At 43.2% G+C, this 17795-nt stretch overlaps 1 protein-coding gene across 2 annotated transcripts in view; it reads left to right on the plus strand.

Moving 5' to 3' along the window:
* The first annotated feature begins 416 nt into the window (after positions 1 to 416).
* The window catches only part of LOC120042563 (F-box/LRR-repeat protein 17-like), a 100912-nt gene continuing 83533 nt past the window's right edge, over positions 417 to 17795 (plus strand). For both annotated transcript variants that reach the window (XM_038987415.1, XM_038987478.1), the window contains exon 1: positions 417 to 582. In XM_038987415.1, the coding sequence (XP_038843343.1) occupies positions 447 to 582 (136 nt within the window). In that variant the 5' untranslated portion in view covers positions 417 to 446. The remainder of the gene's footprint in view (positions 583 to 17795) is intronic.

Below are 17795 nucleotides of genomic sequence, written 5' to 3' on the forward strand. Positions count from 1 at the left end.
GCTAACCCTCGCCTCATTAGAACCATTTACAGAAAATCATCTGAAACGGCTTCTCTGATCTTCCTCTGGCCTCCCCTGGAGTGCGCGCACAGACGTACGTGCACGCACACATACACAGGGGGGGGGGTCTCTACTAGGGTCCCAGGGAGAGAGAATGGGCCGAATGCAGATATTCCACCACTGAGCTCCTTTGAAGTGTAAAAACACACACAGACACACACCCTCCCCGTCCGCTGCGTTATCGTAGGCCCTGGTCTGTGGGCTCTAATGAGAGCAGATCATGGTTAATTATTGATCAGTGTAAGTGTTAGGAGAAGCACACAGTGAAATATATGAACAGATATGTCCCTGGAGCTGTCATGGTTAACCTATAGTGGGGGAATACAGCCTGCCGTGAGTGTGTGCGTGCGTAGAAGTCGTACGCATAGAGCTAGACCCTGTGTGTTATGAAAACTCTTCGGGTGATCCGGAGCTTTCCTCTCATTTCTTTGTCTCTTCCTCCCAGGTGTGTGGAGATCATCGCCAAGGAGGGGAGGAGTCTCAAAGAACTCTACCTGGTCTCCTGCAAGATCACAGACCACGGTAAAAATGTCATTCTACATGCTATATTTCTATAACTAACTTTATGAACAGTCTGACAGAGAGCGTTTGGGTGAGAGTTACTGCTGTGTGTGTGTGTGTGTGTGTGTGTGTGTGTGTGTGTGTGTGTGTGTGTGTGTGTGTGTGTGTGTGTGTGTGTGTGTGTGTGCGAGCCCGCTCGCCCGCCCGCCCTGCAGGGCAGAAAGTTGACTGTGTCTCTCTTCCTCTGGGCTCTGTCCTCTCTCACCCCTTTCACCTCTACTGTCATCATCTAAACACCTCAGCTATAATCCACACATACTGGATCTGTTCTCAAATCAGCCTGAACCTCTCTTCTCTGGAATAATAGTAACTCTAACTCGGTACAGTAATAGTTTATAAAACATGTTTGCATGTCCAGACCTTGTTCGTGTGGACGTTCCCACTGCAAACTCACATTACTTATATATTGGTATGTTTCCCCCCAGAGTAAGATCCTATGGTGTCTTAGCCTGGTCTGTGGTGGTCAGGGAAACACTGTGCTCATGTCTTGAATCGTTCAGGGGTTCCACTGCCATGTGTTTCCCCTCTAGCTGACCCATAGTGAGTGTAATCACTGGACCACTCCCCTTCAGAGTCTCTGTGTTCATACTGGAGCTGAACCGTGGACCGACCACTTGATAAATTACCACAATAGTACATTAGCACTCTCTCTCTCTGTCTGTCTCTCTCTCTCTCTGTCTCTCTGTGTGTGCAACACTCACTACCGGGTTCCAAACTGCCTCTGGAAGCAACGTCAGCACAATAACTTGTTTTTTGGGAGCTTCGTGAAATGGGTTTCCATGGCCGGGCAGCTGCACACAAGCCTAAGATCAACATACAAAATGGCGAGCGTCGGCTGGAGCGGTGTAAAGCTCGCCACCATTGGACTCTGGAGCAGTGGAAACGCCTTCTCTGGAGTGATGAATCTCGATTCACCATCTGGCACTCCGACAGACCAATATGAGTTTGGCGGATGCCAGGAGAACGCTATTTGCCCGTATGCATAGTGTCAACTGTAAGGTTTGATGGAGGAGGAATTAATGGTCTGAAGCTGTTTTTCATGGTTCAGCCTGGGCCCCTTAGTTCTAGTGAAGGGACATCTTAACACTACAGCATACAATGACATTCTAACCTTGGCAACAGTTTGGGAAAGGCTCTTTACTGTTTCAGCATGACAATGCCCCCGTGCACAAAGTAAAGTCCATACAGAAATGGTTTTGGTGTGGAAGAACTTGACAGGCCTGCACAGAGGCCTGACCTCAACCCCATCGAAGACCTATGGGATGAATTGGAACAGCGACTGCGAACCAGGCCTAATCGACCAACATCAGTGCCCCGACATCACTAATGTTCTTGTGGCCGAATGGAAGCAAGTTCCCGCAGCAATGTTCCAAAATCTAGTGGAAAGCCTTCCCAGAAGAGTGGAGGCTGTTATATCAGCAAAAGGGGGGGGACCAACTCCATATTAATGCCCATGATTTCGGAATGAGATCTTCACGCGAGCAGTTGTCCACATACTTTTGGTCGTGTATGTTTGTGTGCGTGGCCGAATAGAGACGCCCTCTGCCCTCTCTCCGAGATCTAATAGAATAATGGTTGTCTTTCCTGCTCCAGCCTTTGATAAATGCAATCAAAGCACTGAGCTTTCCATCTGCCATTCTGATCCAGTCTGTTCCGCCCATCTCCTACTCAAATGATTCTATATTAACGGCCTCTTGAACAACATTTGAGATGTCCACAAGCCCCTTGTGATTAAGTGTTCCGTTTTCCCCCGTCATTCGCTTCCTGTGCGTTTGCTTTTTATTCGAGGGAATGGGGGAGGGAGTGATGGAGGGGGTGTAGAGAGAGAAAAAGAGAAGGAAGGAAAGAGCTTTTGGTAATTACACTTTAAACTTCTAATGATGATGTTCAAAACAACTCATTTCACTTGTGATGTATCAGGTTGTAACAGCAGAGATGTAGGGGAGAGAGAAAGGGACCAATTGTATGGCACTAACCTGGCAGGATATACTAAAGTCATTTACTCTCATACCGAAAGCCACTATTAGGCCTGATAACCAAAACCTCCTGGCCTCGCTTAGTCCAACACACACACACACACACACACACACACACACACAAAATACATGCTTCTAACTGTAAATCCCTGCCTTCCTTATGTTCATTGCATTGGTAAATGTCAAAAAATACAACCGCCCCCAAAAAATACAAAAGTTTAAGAAATATGTTAATATGCAGTTCACACACACATACACTACACACACTCCTAACTGAAACCTCATGTTGTGGTTAAGCCCTCTTTCATGTCGTCGGGTCAGTAATTGTGTTGAGAACAGGCTAAAGCACTGCCGGGCCTGCCTGGATTTACAGCAATGACACACACTTCCCCTCTCTAACTACTCTGCTGTGAGTGACGTACACACTCTCTCTCTTTCTCTCTCACACACACACACACAATGGGCTGGGCTGTGATGAGGCTGTTACTTGAGGGTTTATGAGAGTGATGTGTACCTGAGTGAGCCAGTCTTGTGATGGACGACTGCTGTGGAGGGAGCAGCGTCAGAGACTGCTGTGGAGGGAGCAGCGTCAGAGACTGCTGTGGAGGGAGCAGCGTCAGAGACTGCTGTGGAGGGAGCAGCGTCAGAGACTGCTGTGGAGGGAGCAGCGTCAGAGACTGCTGTGGAGGGAGCAGCGTCAGAGACTGCTGTGGAGGGAGCAGCGTCAGAGACTGTTGTGGAGGGAGCAGCGTAGAGACTGTTGTGGAGGGAGCAGCAGGAGAGACTGTTGTGGAGGGAACAGCAGGAGAGACTGTTGTGGAGGGAACAGCAGGAGAGACTGTTGTGGAGGGAGCAGCGGGAGAGACTGTTGTGGAGGGAGCAGTAGTAGAGACTGTTGTGGAGGGAGCAGTAGTAGAGACTGTTGTGGAGGGAGCAGTAGTAGAGACTGTTGTGGAGGGAGCAGTAGTAGAGACTGTTGTGGAGGGAGCAGCAGTAGAGACTGTTGTGGAGGGAGCAGTAGTAGAGACTGTTGTGGAGGGAGCAGCGGGAGAGACTGTTGTGGAGGGAGCAGCCTTAGAGACTGTTGTGGAGGGAGCAGCGGGAGAGACTGTTGTGGAGGGAGCAGCGGTAGAGACTGTTGTGGAGGGAGCAGCGTTAGAGACTGTTGTGGAGGGAGCAGCGTTAGAGACTGCTGTGGAGGGAGCAGCGTTAGAGACTGCTGTGGAGGGAGCAGCGTTAGAGACTGCTGTGGAGGGAGCAGCGTTAGAGACTGTTGTGGAAGGAGCAGCGTTAGAGACTGCTGTGGAGGGAGCAGCGTTAGAGACTGCTGTGGAGAGAGCAGCGTTAGAGACTGCTGTGGAGGGAGCAGCGTTAGAGACTGCTGTGGAGGGAGCAGCGTCAGAGACTGCTGTGGAGGGAGCAGCGTCAGAGACTGCTGTGGAGGGAGCAGCGTTAGAGACTGTTGTGGAGGGAGCAGCGTTAGAGACTGTTGTGGAGGGAGCAGCGTTAGAGACTGTTGTGGAAGGAGCAGCGTTAGAGACTGCTGTGGAGGGAGCAGCGTTAGAGACTGCTGTGGAGGGAGCAGCGTTAGAGACTGTTGTGGAAGGAGCAGCGTTAGAGACTGTTGTGGAGGGAGCAGCGTTAGAGACTGCTGTGGAGGGAGCAGCGTTAGAGACTGCTGTGGAGGGAGCAGCGTTAGAGACTGCTGTGGAGGGAGCAGCGTTAGAGACTGCTGTGGAGGGAGCAGCGTTAGAGACTGTTGTGGAAGGAGCAGCGTTAGAGACTGCTGTGGAGGGAGCAGCATTACACCATGCCCAATCTGGACACACGCAAATTGATTTTGATTTTGTCAACCGGGACAGGTCAAAAAACATTAAACATTTATGGCAATTTAGCTAGCTAGCTTGCAGTTGCTAGCTAATTTGTCCTATTTAGCTAGCTAGTTAGCTTGCTGTTGCTAGCTAATTTGGCCAGGGATATAAATATTGGGTTGTTATTTTACCTGAAATGCACAAGGTCCTCTACTCTGACAATTAATCCACACATAAAACGGTCAACCGAGTCGTTTCTAGTCATCTCTCCTCCTTCCAGGCTTCTTCTTCTTTGGACTATATGGCGATTGGCAACTAACTTTCGGAATAAGGTATATTACCACAACCGACCTCGGTTCATCTTTCAATCACCCACGTGGATATAACCAATGAGGAGATGGCACGTGGGTATATGCTTCCAAAAATGAATGAGGAGATGGGACTTGTATCGCGTTCTGCGTCACAAATAGAGGTGACGCAGAACAAATAGAGGTGACGCAGAACAAATAGAGGTGACGCAGAACAAATAGAGGTGACGCAGAACAAATAGAGGTGACGCAGAACAAATAGAGGTGACGCAGAACAAATAGAAGTGACGCAGAACTTCTATTTTAGCGCCTGGCAACGCAGACGCTCGTTGGCACGCGCGAGCATTGTGGGTGCAATGATTGAATAACATGTATGTGTACATTTATTTTGCAACACTCGAGCACGCGACGCGACCGGTGTGGTCAGCATGTTAGAGACTGTTGTGGAGGGAGCAGCATTAGAGACCGTGTCAACAGGACAGAAGACATATCACGATGCAAACACCCAAACACACCTTCCCACTCTCAGTTTATCTCTGTTTTTCTTTCTCTCTCTGTTTCTCTCTCTCGCTCTCTCTCTCATGGTGTTTAGTGTAATCTTTGTACATGCCAGCAGACATTTGCTTCATTCCCAGCTCAGCTTTGCTGTCAACAGTCTTCTCTCTCTTTCTCTCCTTCTCTTCTTCTCTCTCTCTCCTCTTTTCTCTCTCTCCACACACACATACACACACACACACACACACACACACACACACACACACACACACACACACACACACACACACACACACACACACACACACACACACACACACACACACAGCACTATCCACCAGTAAAGACCATTTCAGGTGACTGCATCCTTTCACAACATAGCTCTCAGTGGTATTTGGGAAAACTAGCAGCCACACAACCATTACCCAGAACCTCTCTCAAGAAATTGGAAAGTGCCCACTTGTATGTTTCCTCACGGTCACTGTCAATGTTTGTTGACGTTTTTGTTGTCTTGGTTTGGAAAGAAATACCGGCCTAGATGTTGTTTTTGTGAAAGCTGTATTTGGAATGTTTTCGACCATCATGGACATACAATATGTCTGTTTTACAAGTGACCTTTTGTTCATTGCCATTTTGAGCACTTAAATCTAAGAGTATGAGGAAAGCACTTTAAAAGCATATTTCCTAAGAAGACGAGAGGTATTTGAAGTGCAGCTAGATATGTGTCCTTATATCTTGACCTGGTGTTGAACTAGCCTTGTTCATTGAGTGTTTGGTGCATGTTTTGAACTAACCTTGTTCATGAGTGCTGGGCACAGGACATGTTTTGTGTTGAACTACCCTTGTACCTGAGTGCTGGGTACATCTGCGTCCTCCTGAACAGATGTTGAGAGCCGGGGACATGATGTGGATGGGTCTCTCTTTATCAGACAATATTAATCTCTCTGAGTGGCCCTCTGCACTTAAGACCTAAAGCTCAATACCTGACCATGATCATGTCACATCAATATCCAGCTCAACTCTGCCGTCAGCCGTCTCATTCAAAAGCCCATATGATTTTGTGCGCTTGCGTGTGCATATAAAGTGTGTGTGTGATGTTTCTCCATTGCTCTGCGGAAACATGACGCTGATGAGAAAGCTTGTAAGACCTCTCTCTCTCTCCCTGCCAATCCCATGAATCGATCCTTTCTCCTCTGTCTGTCTCTATAATGGAAGTGGACAGAGGAGTGTTTACTAGAGTCACTTGGTTCCAGTGTCCATTTATGTGGTTGTATTGCTGCCAATAGAAAGGATATTCAGAGGAATCTGTTGGTGTGTGTTCCCTCTCTGTTACAGGTTAATAACTGCTGCCGGTAGTCTAGCGTTGGGCCAGTAACCGAAAGGTCGCTGGTTCGAATCCTCGAGCCGACTAGCTGAAATATCTGAGCGAGGCGTTTAACCCTAATTGCTCCTCTAAGCCACTCTGGATAAGAGCGCCTGCTAAATGACTAAAATGTACAAATGTAAATGTCGCCCAGGCAAGAGAGATCTGTACCCCTACTGTGTTTTTCTGTCTTTCTACTGAAATACTCTTTAGCCCTGTGGCCCACTACCTGCTCTGGAATGATGAAAGCTTGTAAAACCTCTCTCGCACTGCCAATCCTGTGTATCGATTACTTCTCCTCTGTCTGTCTGACTGCTTTCTCCAAGTAAGAAAACCTTGAGACCTTTATTGACTTACGGTAGTCATCCATTCCTCTGTATTTTCTTCTCCTCCACCTTTCTCGTCTCTCACTGGCCTGTCGTGTATACAGCGCATTCGGAAAGTACTCAGACCCCTTGACTTTTCCCACATTTTCTTATTTACAGCCTTAATCTAAAATTGATAAAATTGTTTTTTTCCCTCATCAATTTACACACAATACCCCTTAATGGCAAAGCAAAAACAGGTTTTTAGAAAATTTTGCTCAATAAAATTAAATAAAAACTGAAATATCACGTTTACATACGTTTTCAGACCCTTTACTCAGTACTTTGTTGAAGCACCTTTTGCTGCGATTATGCCCTCGAGTTTTCTTGGGTACAAGCTTGGCACAGCTGTATTTGGGGAGTTTCTCCCATTCTTCTCTGCAGATCCTCTCAAGCTCTGTCAGGTTGGATGGGGAGCGTTGCTGCACAGCTATTTTCAGGTCTCTCCAGAGATGGAGCAGGTTTTCATGAAGGATCTATCTGTACTTTTGTCCGTTCATCTTTGCTTTGATCCTGACTAGTCTTTCCCAGTCCCTACCGCTGAAAAACATCCCCAACTCAAGATGCTGCCACCACCATGCTTCACCGTAGGTATGGTGCCAGGTTTCGTCCAGACGTGAAGCTTGGCATTCAGGCCAAATAGTTCAATCTTGGTTTCATCAGACCAGAGAATCTTGTTTCTCATGGTTTGAGAGTCTTTAGGTGACTTTCTGCAAGCGGGCTGTCATGTGCCTTTTACTGAGGAGTGGCTTCCGTCTGGCCACTACCATAAAGGCCTGACTGGTGTAGTGCTGGTTGTCCTTCTGGAAGGTTCTCCCATCTCCACAGAGATTCTCCGGAGCTCTGTCAGAGTGACCATCGGGTTCTTGATCACCTCCCTTACCAAGGCTCTTCTCCCTCAATTGCTCAGTTTGGTTGGGCGACCAACTCTAGGTGGTTCCAAACTTCTTCCATTTAAGAATGCTGCAGATATTTTTTGGTACCCTTCCCCAGATCTGTGCCTCAACTCAATCCTGTCTCAGAGCTCTACGGACAATTCATTAGACCTCATGGCTTGGTTTTTGCTCTTACATGCACAGTCAACTGTGGGACCTTATATTGACAGGTGTGTGCCTTTCCAAATCATGTCCAATCAAATGAATTTACCACATGTGGACTCCAATCAAGTTGTAGAAACATCTCAGGGAGGATCAATGGAAACAGGATGCACTGGAGCTCAATTTCAAGTCTCATAGCAAAGGGTCTGAATACTTATGTAAATAAGGTATTTGTTTTTTATTTTCAATAAATGTGCAAACATTTCTAAAAACCTGTTTTCGCTTTGTCATTATGGGCTATTCTGTGTAGATTGCTGAGGATTTTATGTATTTAATCCATTTTAGAATGAGGCTGTAACGTAACAACATGTGGGGAAAGTCAAGGGGTCTGAATACTTTCAGAAGGCACTATATCTGGGAGTGTGTGAAGAGGAGTGAAAGCTCTGTGTGTGTCTGGCGTTTATCTTGTTGCGGCTGTGTGGACGGATGCATGTTATCTGTCCTGTTTAGAGAGTCCTGATAAGGACTGCCCTCTGCGGTGCCTGAATAAAAAGGAGGCCCTTCTCTCGCTCGTGTGAGTGTGTTCATCTGTATGCATACCCTGAACGCAGGACGCCACCTGTGATCTCTCTTGCTTTCCCATTCCTTTTTTCTCCCTCCGTACTCTTTCATTCTCTCATATCCCCCACCCCCCTCTAGCATTAGCGCGAGTCGTTGGAATTCTCCCTTTAGTTCCTCTGTTTTCCTCTCTCCGTCCCTCTCTCCATCCCCCTCTGAGTTCTCTCTCTCATCTGAAAGGTAGACTGTTAGCGTGCTAGATGTTGATATATGGTCTTTCTCTGTCACTCCCCTCTGGTAGGCTCACAGGAATAGAGTGGTCCGCTGCTCTCCAGGTGACGTGAGTGGGTGGGTGGGTTTGTTTCCCTGCACACAGCCCGAGGGGGTAATATAAACCCATACACTCTCCATTGATACCTTTTTATTTCCTAAAGACGGGGAAATATATGATGCAGGGTTGTGGTGTAACGGATTGCAGCTGCACGATTGAGAGTGTCTTGACTGGCTGCGTCATCACTTGGTACGGCGAATGCAAGGCATCCGACCGCAAGGCACTACAGAGGGTGGTGAGTACGGCCCAGTACATCACTGGGGCCAAGAGCGCTGCCATTCAGGACCTCTATACCAGGCGGTGTCGGAGGAAGGACCAAAAAATTGTCAAAGACTATCCACCCAAGCCATAGACTGTTCTCTCTGCTACCGCACGGCAAGCGGTCCTGGAGTGCCGAGTCTGGAGCTAACAGAACCTTGAACAACTTCTACCCCCTAAACAAGACAGCTAAATAGCCAATCAAATGGCTACCCGGACTACACACACACTCACACATACTTACTAATACTTAGACTGACACCTCAACTCAAACACATATACACACTACATACGCCCACACACACACAAACTATCTCACTCACCACATACGCTGCTGCTACTGTCTTATCTATCCTGTTTCCCAGTCACTTTACCCCTACCTAATCAAATGGCTACCCAGACTATTTGCATTGTCCCCCTCTCTTTTACACTGCTGCTACTCTCTGGTTATTATCTATGCATAGTCACTTTAACTATACCTCGACTAGCTTGTGCCCCCGCACATTGACTCTGTACCGGTACCCCCTGTATATAGCCTCACTACTGTTATTTTACTGCTGCTCTTTAACTATTTGTAATTTGTTATTTTTTACTTAACACTTATTTTTCTTAAAACCACATTGTTGGTTAAGGGCTTGTAAGTAAGCATTTCACTATAAGGTCTACACCTGTTGTATTCGGCGCATGTGACAAATAAAATTAGATTTTATTTTATGTACAGTACATACACTATATATTTTTTAACACATCTATCTTTCACTCTGCGTTGTAAGTAAGACTTTCACTGTTAGTCTACACCTGTTGTTTACTAAGCATGTGACAAATAACATTTCATATTATTTGATGTTATGGATTACAAAAAAACGAACTAGAATCCATTACGTTACCAGCAAAAGCATTGTAATCAGATTACAGATACTTTTGAAAACTAGATCATTACTTCTCAGATTACTTTTCAATTCAGAAAGGATGTTTGCGAAAACAAATCTTTGACACCTTCTGTTTTTATCAATGCCATTCAAATCAACATTGAAAAAATTTGCACATTTAAATGCGTTTGATGGATCTCGGGGAAAAAGCAGGTATATGCTTTTGTAGTCTTCAGTCCAAGCAATGTCTTCCAATGGTGTGACTGCTGTCGTCGTTGAAAGATTATCCAACTTGAATGAAGGCTTGGCGGTAAGGACGACAGCAGTGGTGTAGCCTAGGGGTAATAGGGATATCACTTACTATTAATAGCTACTTAGTGCATTGGTGTGAATCACTCTGCTGCTCTCTCATTTAGCTAATTGCGCTTTACGGATTGTGGTTGATGTGGATGGCTGTTCACAAATGTACACTACCGTTCAAAAGTTTGGGGTCACTTAAAATGTCCTTGTTTTTGAAAGAAAAGCACTTTTTTTTTTGTCCATTAAAATAACATCAAATTGATCAGAAATACATTGTACACATTTCAAAGTGACCCCAAACATTTGAACGGTAGTGTGTATGTTTATTTTAACCCAATAATGGTTCAATTGAAGAAATTTAAGCTGCTTATCAATCATTGTTTTTGAGACCAATGAACAGCCAGTGAAAAATGCGCTATTGCAACATCTGCATAGTGCGGATCCCAGCCTATTGAATAAAAGTTTCAGGGAGTTCCTGTCTAAAAACAAGTTTAATTTAAGATGACCACAAGTGTGGCTTTTATTGCTCAATCTAATTTGTGCTAATAAGAAAAATGCATAGGCCTAACGGACACATGCTTGCACACTTTTGATAGACTTAAACAGCTGCAAATTATCAAAGTGCCACCAACAAAACAATTTAATAGGCCTATAGCAAATGCAGCATATGGAATACATTTTTCACATGCAAATAGCCCTTTTCAGTACTGCTCAAAGCATGCCTTTCCATGAGAGCAGCATTTATTTTTTTCAACTCGAAACAATGAGCCCAATCAATCAGTCCTCCATGACAACAAAATCATAAACAATTAAGTTTTTGTTTTTTGGTTTATGACCAGGTAAAACAATTTGGCTCCTCTATACTGAACAAAAATATAAACGCAACATGTAAAGTGTTGGTCCCATGTTTCTTGAGCTGAAATAAAAGATCCCAGAAATGTTCCATATGCACAAAAAGCTTATTTCTCTCAGATTCTGGTCACAAATTTGTTTACATCCCTGTTAGTGAGCATTTCTCATTTGCCAAGATAATCCAGCCACCTGACAGGTGTGGCATAACAAGAAGATGATTAAACAGCATGATCATTACACGGGTGCACCTTGTGCTGGGGACAATAAAAGGCCACTCTAAAATGTGCAGTTTTGTCACACAACACAATGCCACAGATGTCTCAAGTTGTGAAGTAGCAAGCAATTGGCATGCTGACTGCAGGATTATCCACCAAAGCTGTTGCCAGAGAATGGAATGTTAATTTCTCTACCATAAGCCGCCTCAAAAGTTGTTTTAGAAAATTTGGCAGTACGTCCAACCGGCAACACAACTGCAGACCATGTGTAACCACGCCAGCCCAGGACCTCCACATCCGGCTTCTTCACCTGCGGGATCGTCTGAGGGGGAGGTTGGGGGTGCTGAGGACTATTTATGTCTGTAATAATGCCATTTTGTGGGGGAAAACTAATTCTGATTGGCTGGGTCTGGCTCCACAGTGGGTCGGCCTATGCCCTCCCAGGCCCACCCATGGCTGCCATAGATTAGGGCCTAATGATTTCCTTATGAACTGTAAATTAGTCAAATCATTGAAATTGTTGCATGTTGCGTTTACATTTCTGTTAAGTATATATTTACATATTTCCAACTCCTATTCTTGAAGATCAAGGGGTATTACATCAATTGGAATGACTGGAAATCTGACAGTAAAGATATGGCCTAATTGTATTATTATCTGTAGTAGAAAGCAATGGGTTAGAAGAAGCCTATATAACCAACCTATAAAACAAGGATCATCAACTAGATTCATCACCAGGCCCTATCTTTTATTGAGGGAATGGTTGGTTGGCCGGAACATAATTACAAATAATTTTTAGACTGCAAATTGACCAGAAACCCAACAGATATGTTTGACTAAAACATAATCATTTCAAACCTTGCTTACATTTGTATACGATCATATGTGTCTCTCTATTATGCATGAGAATACTTGAACAGATTTCTTAAATCAAAATCACTTGGAGCTGATTTCCAGGTGTTTTTACAGCCTTTTATGTCCAACAATGTAAATAAAGAATGTGTATCGATTTTTTTTTTTTGCTCCGAAAACTTGGGAGGACAAATAAAACTACCCGCAGGCCACTAGTTGGGGAACCCTGCCATAAAGTAAAAGGCAACATCCATATATGGCCAGCTATGTAAACTCTAACATTGATTTATTCTACAGTAGATGTCGTTCAATTGGTAATATACATTTCTTCTAATGGCTCTTAAGTGTAAAAGTAACTGGAAGTAATACGATTAAAAACTACATTCTGAGTTTTGGTAATCCAAAAGTTACATTACTGATTACAATTTTGGACAGGTAACTGTAACAGATTACATTTAGAAAGTAACATACAACCCTCAATGATGTGGACACATTTTTATATTCTCAGAAACTTTTAAAACATATCACTTTTCCTGCAATAACTGGTACAGTACACATATTGTAGCTGGACTTTGTATTAATGACTATGATAAAACATAGTGCCTCACTGTTGAGTTTTGCAGGAGACAAACAAGAGCAACAATTTAGATCATGTAGTCAGCCTCCTGTTTCCTCATTTTGGTTTTCTGGTGAAAGTAAATAATGCCAGCATGGTACCACATCCAGAGGTACATAAAGTATTCACACCGGTTGACTTTTTCTACATTTTGTTGCATTACATCCTGAATTTAAAATTGATTACATTTAGATTTTTTTTTTGTCACTGGCCTACTCACAATACCCCATAATCTCAAGTTAAATGTTACATTTTTTTTACAAATTAATAAAAAAATTAAAGCTGAAATGTCTTGAGTCAATAACAAGTCACATAATAAGTGGCATGGACTCTGTGCGCGATAATCGAGTTTAACATGATTTTTGAGTGACTACCTCATCTCTGTACCTCACATAAAATGATCTGTAAGGTCCCTCAATCGAGCAGTGAATTTCAAACACCGATTCAATCACAAAGACCAAGGACATTTTCCAATGCTTCGCAAAGAAGCAGACATTGAATATCCCTTTGAGCATGGTGAAATTATTCATTCCACTTTGGATGGTGTATTGATACTCTACAAAGATACAAGCGTCCTTCCTAACTCAGTTGCCGGAAAGGAAGGACACCGCTCAAGGATTTCACCATGAGGCCAATGGTGACTTTAAAACACTTGTACAGTGCCTTGCAAAAGTATTCACCCCCCCTTGGTATTTGTCCTATTTTGTTGCATTACAACCTGTAATTTAAATAGATTTTTATTTGGATTTCATGTAATGGACATACACAAAATAGTCCAAATTCGTGAAGTGAAAGAAATACCTTGTTTAAAAAATATATACAATAATTCAAACGGAAAAGTGGTGCGTGCATATGTATTCACCCCCTTTGCTATGAAGCCCCAAAATAAGATCTGGTGCAACCAATTACCTTCAGAAGTCACATAATTAGTTAAATAAAGTCCACCTGTGTGCAATCTTATTGTGTGCAATCACATGATCTCAGTATATATACACCTGTTCTGAAATGCCCCAGAGTCTGCAACACCACTAAGCAAGGGGCACCACCAAGCAAGCGGCACTATGAAGACCAAGGAGCTCTCCAAACACGTCAGGGACAAAGTTGAGGAGAAGTACAGATCAGGTTTGGGTTATAATAAAATATCCGAAACTTTGAACATCCCACAGAGCACCATTAAATCCATTATTTAAAACAAAATGGAAAGAATATGGCACCACAACAAACCTGCCAAGAGAGGGCTGCCCACCAAAACTCACAGACCAGGCAAGGAGGGCATTAATCAGAGAGGCAACAAAGAGACCAAAGATAACCCTGAAAGAGCTGCAAAGCTCCACAGCAGAGATTGGAGTATCTGTCCATAGGACCACTTTAAGCAATACAGTCCAGAGAGCTGGGCTTTATGGAAGAGTGGCCAGGAAAAAAAATTGCAAACATGTTTGGTGTTCACCAAAAGGCATGTGGGAGACTCCCCAAACATATGGAAGTAGGTACTCTGGTCAGATGAGACTAAAATGTAGCTTTTTGGCCATCAAGGAAAACGCTATGTCTGGCGCAAACCCAACACCGCTCATCACCCCGAGAATTTCATCCCCACAGTGAAGCAATGTCTTGGAATGGGCTAGTCAAAGCCCAGACCTCAATCCAATTGAGAATCTGTGTTATGACTTAAAGATTGCTGTACACCAGCAGAACCCATCCAACTTGAAGGAGCTGGAGCAGTTTTTCCTTAAAGAATGGGCAAAAATCCCAGTGGCTAGATGTGCCAAGCTTATAGAAACATACCCCAAGAGACTTGCAGCTGTAATTGCTGCAAAAGGTGGCTCTACAAAGTATTGACTTTGGGGGGGTGAATAGTTATGCACGCTCAGGTTTTCAGTTTTTTTGTCTAATTTCTTGTTTGTTTCACAATAAAAAATACTTTGCATCTTCAAAGTGGTAGCCATGTTGTGTAAATCAAATGATACAAACCCCCCAAAAATTATTTTTAATTACAGGTTGTAAGGTAATCAAATAGGGAAAATGCCAAGGTGGGTGAATACTTCCGCAAGGCACTGTAGTCTAATGGCTATGATAGGAGAAAACTGAGGATGGATCAACAATATTGTAGTTACTCCACAATACTAACCTAAATGAAAAGAAGGAAGCCTGTTCAGAATGTATTCCAAAACATGCATCCTGTTTTTGCACTAAAGTAATACTGCAGAAAATGCAGAAAAGCAATTAACCTTTTGTCCTGTATACAAGTGTTATGCTTGGGGCAAATTCAATACAACACATTACTGAGTATCACTCTCCATATTTTCAAGCATAGTGGTGGCTGCATCATGTTATGGGTATAGGTGTAATCGTTAAGGACTGGAGAGTTTTCAGAATAAAAAATTAACGGAATGGAGCAGGCAAAATCCTAGAGGAAAACCTGGTTCAATCTGCTTTCCACCAGACACTGAGAGGCATTCACCTTTCAGCAGGACAATAACCTAAAACACAAGGCCAAATCTACACTGTACTGGATTTGCTTGCCAAAACTGAATGTTCCTGATTTGCCGAGTTACAGTTTTGACTTAAATCTACATAAAAATCTATGGCAAGAACTGAAAATGGTTGTGTAATGTAGCAATGATCAACAACCAATTTGTCAGAGCTTGAATAATTTTTTTAAAGACTAATGGGCAAATGTTGCATAATCCAGGTGTGGAAAGCTCTTAGAGATTTACCCAGAAAGACCCACAGCTGTAGTCACTGCCAAAAGTGATTCTATCATGTATTGACTCAAGGGTGTGAGCACTTATTTAAATTAGATATTTTGGTATTTAATTTTCAATACATTTGCAAACAATTCAAAACACATGTTTTCACTTTGTCATTATGGGGAATTGTGAGAATGTATTTTTTTAATCCATTTTGAATTCAGGCTGTAACACAACAAAATGTGGAATAAGTCAAGGGGTATGAATACTTTCTGAAGGACCTGTAGATACTGTTTGTCTTTTACCCGTTATTGGTCAAATGAAATGATTGAATTCCCAGACCTTCTGTGATTACTAGTGAATTCAGTTATTTCATTTTCTATTGATTTATTCCTTACTTCCAATGGCAAACAACTCAAATACTGCTGTATATGTTCTGTCTGTTGGGAAAACCTTTTATAAGGCTTACAGTGCATTCGGAAAGTATTCAGGCCCCTTTACTTTTTCCACATTTTGTTACGTTACAGCCTCATTCTAAAATGGTTTAAAAAATTTTTTTTAAAAGATCATTATCAATCTACACACAATACCCCATAATGACAAAGCGAAAACAGGTTTTTAGAATAAACATAAATACCTTATTTACCTAAGTGTTCAGACCTTTTGCTATGAAACTCGAAATTGAGCTCCGGTGCATCCTGTTTCCATTGATCATTCTTGAGATGTTTCTACAACTTGATTGGAGTCCACCTGTGGTAAATTCAATTGATTGGACATGATTTGGAAAGGCACACACCTGTCAATATAAGGTACCACAGTTGACAGTGCATGTCAGAGCAAAAACCACGCCATGAGGTTGAAGGAATTGTCCGTAGAGCTCCGAGACAGGATGGTGTCGAGGCACAGATCTGGGGAAGGGTAACAAAACATTTCTGCAGCATTGAAGGTCCCCAAGAACACAGTAGCCTCCATCATTCTTAAATGGAAGCAGTTTGGAACCACCAAGACTTTTCCTAGAGCTGGTCGACCGGCCAAATTGAGCAATCAGTGGAGAAGAAGTCTGATGTGAGGTGATCAAAAAGTCTGATGGTCACTCTGACAGAGCTCCAGAGTTCCTCTGTGGGAGAACGTTCCAGAAGGACAACCATCTCTGCAGCACTCCACCAATCCTGACAGAGCTTGAGAGGACCTGCAGAGAAGAATGGGAGAAACTCTCCAAATCCAGGTGTGCCAAGCTTGTGGCGTCATACCCAAGAAGACTTGAGGCTGTAATCGCTGCCAAAGGTGCTTCAACAACATACTGAGTAAAGGGTCTAAATACTTATGTAAATGTTATTTCAGATTTTTATTTTTAAAAATATGTATGTTTTTACTTTGTCATTATGGGGTAATGTGTGTGTATATTGATAAGGAAAAAAACAAACTATTTAATCAATTTTAGAATAAGGCTGTAACGTAACAAAATGTGGGAAAAGTCAAGGGGTCTGAAATGCACAGTACATTGGCAGAATGGTTGAAAATTACTGAATACCTCTTGTGTTTTTACCCAGATCCAAACCCAATGCATACAAACATTACATCAGTGTGTGTGCGTGCATGCCTTGTGCGTGTTAATTCAAATAAATGTATTCGTCACATACTCAGTTTACAGCAGGTATAAATGGTGCAGAGAAATACTTATTTGCTAGCTCCCTCAACAGTGCTGGACAATAATCAATATCAATAAAAAGAGTCAAGTCAAAAATAAATTTTGTATTTTAGTCTCCATATATTTAAAGACAGCCGTAGCCAATTGAGTCTGATTTAGTCCAGGAGACTCAGTCATGCAGCCTTGGCTTCGCCTCTCTCTTTCAGGCTTCTTGGTAAAGGCGCGCACACACACGAACGCACGCGTCTCTACCTCACACATTCCCCATCCTAACCAATGTGGTCGTAATACAGAGCAATGTCTTTATAGTGTGTGTCTTATTGCAGGCAGGGTATTCTCCCCCTGGAATAATAATCCCATTGATTTAGAATGATAATAACACACTTTATGACTTTTGTACTGTCCTGAGAGTGTTGTGTGTGTGTGTGTGTGTGTGTGTGTGTGTGTGTGTGTGTGTGTGTGTGTGTGTGTGTGTGTGTGTGTGTGTGTGTGTGTGTGTGTGTGTGTGTGTGTGTGTGTGTGTGTGTTTATGTATCTCAGTTATAATAGCATGTTTTCTAGTCACTACACACCATGTTATTTTCCTTTCTGTCTCCCTGCAGAACAAAACACAGAGTTTTATGGATGTTTATC

This window comes from Salvelinus namaycush, chromosome 1 (genome assembly GCF_016432855.1).
Source record: "Salvelinus namaycush isolate Seneca chromosome 1, SaNama_1.0, whole genome shotgun sequence".
NCBI lineage: Eukaryota > Metazoa > Chordata > Actinopteri > Salmoniformes > Salmonidae > Salvelinus > Salvelinus namaycush.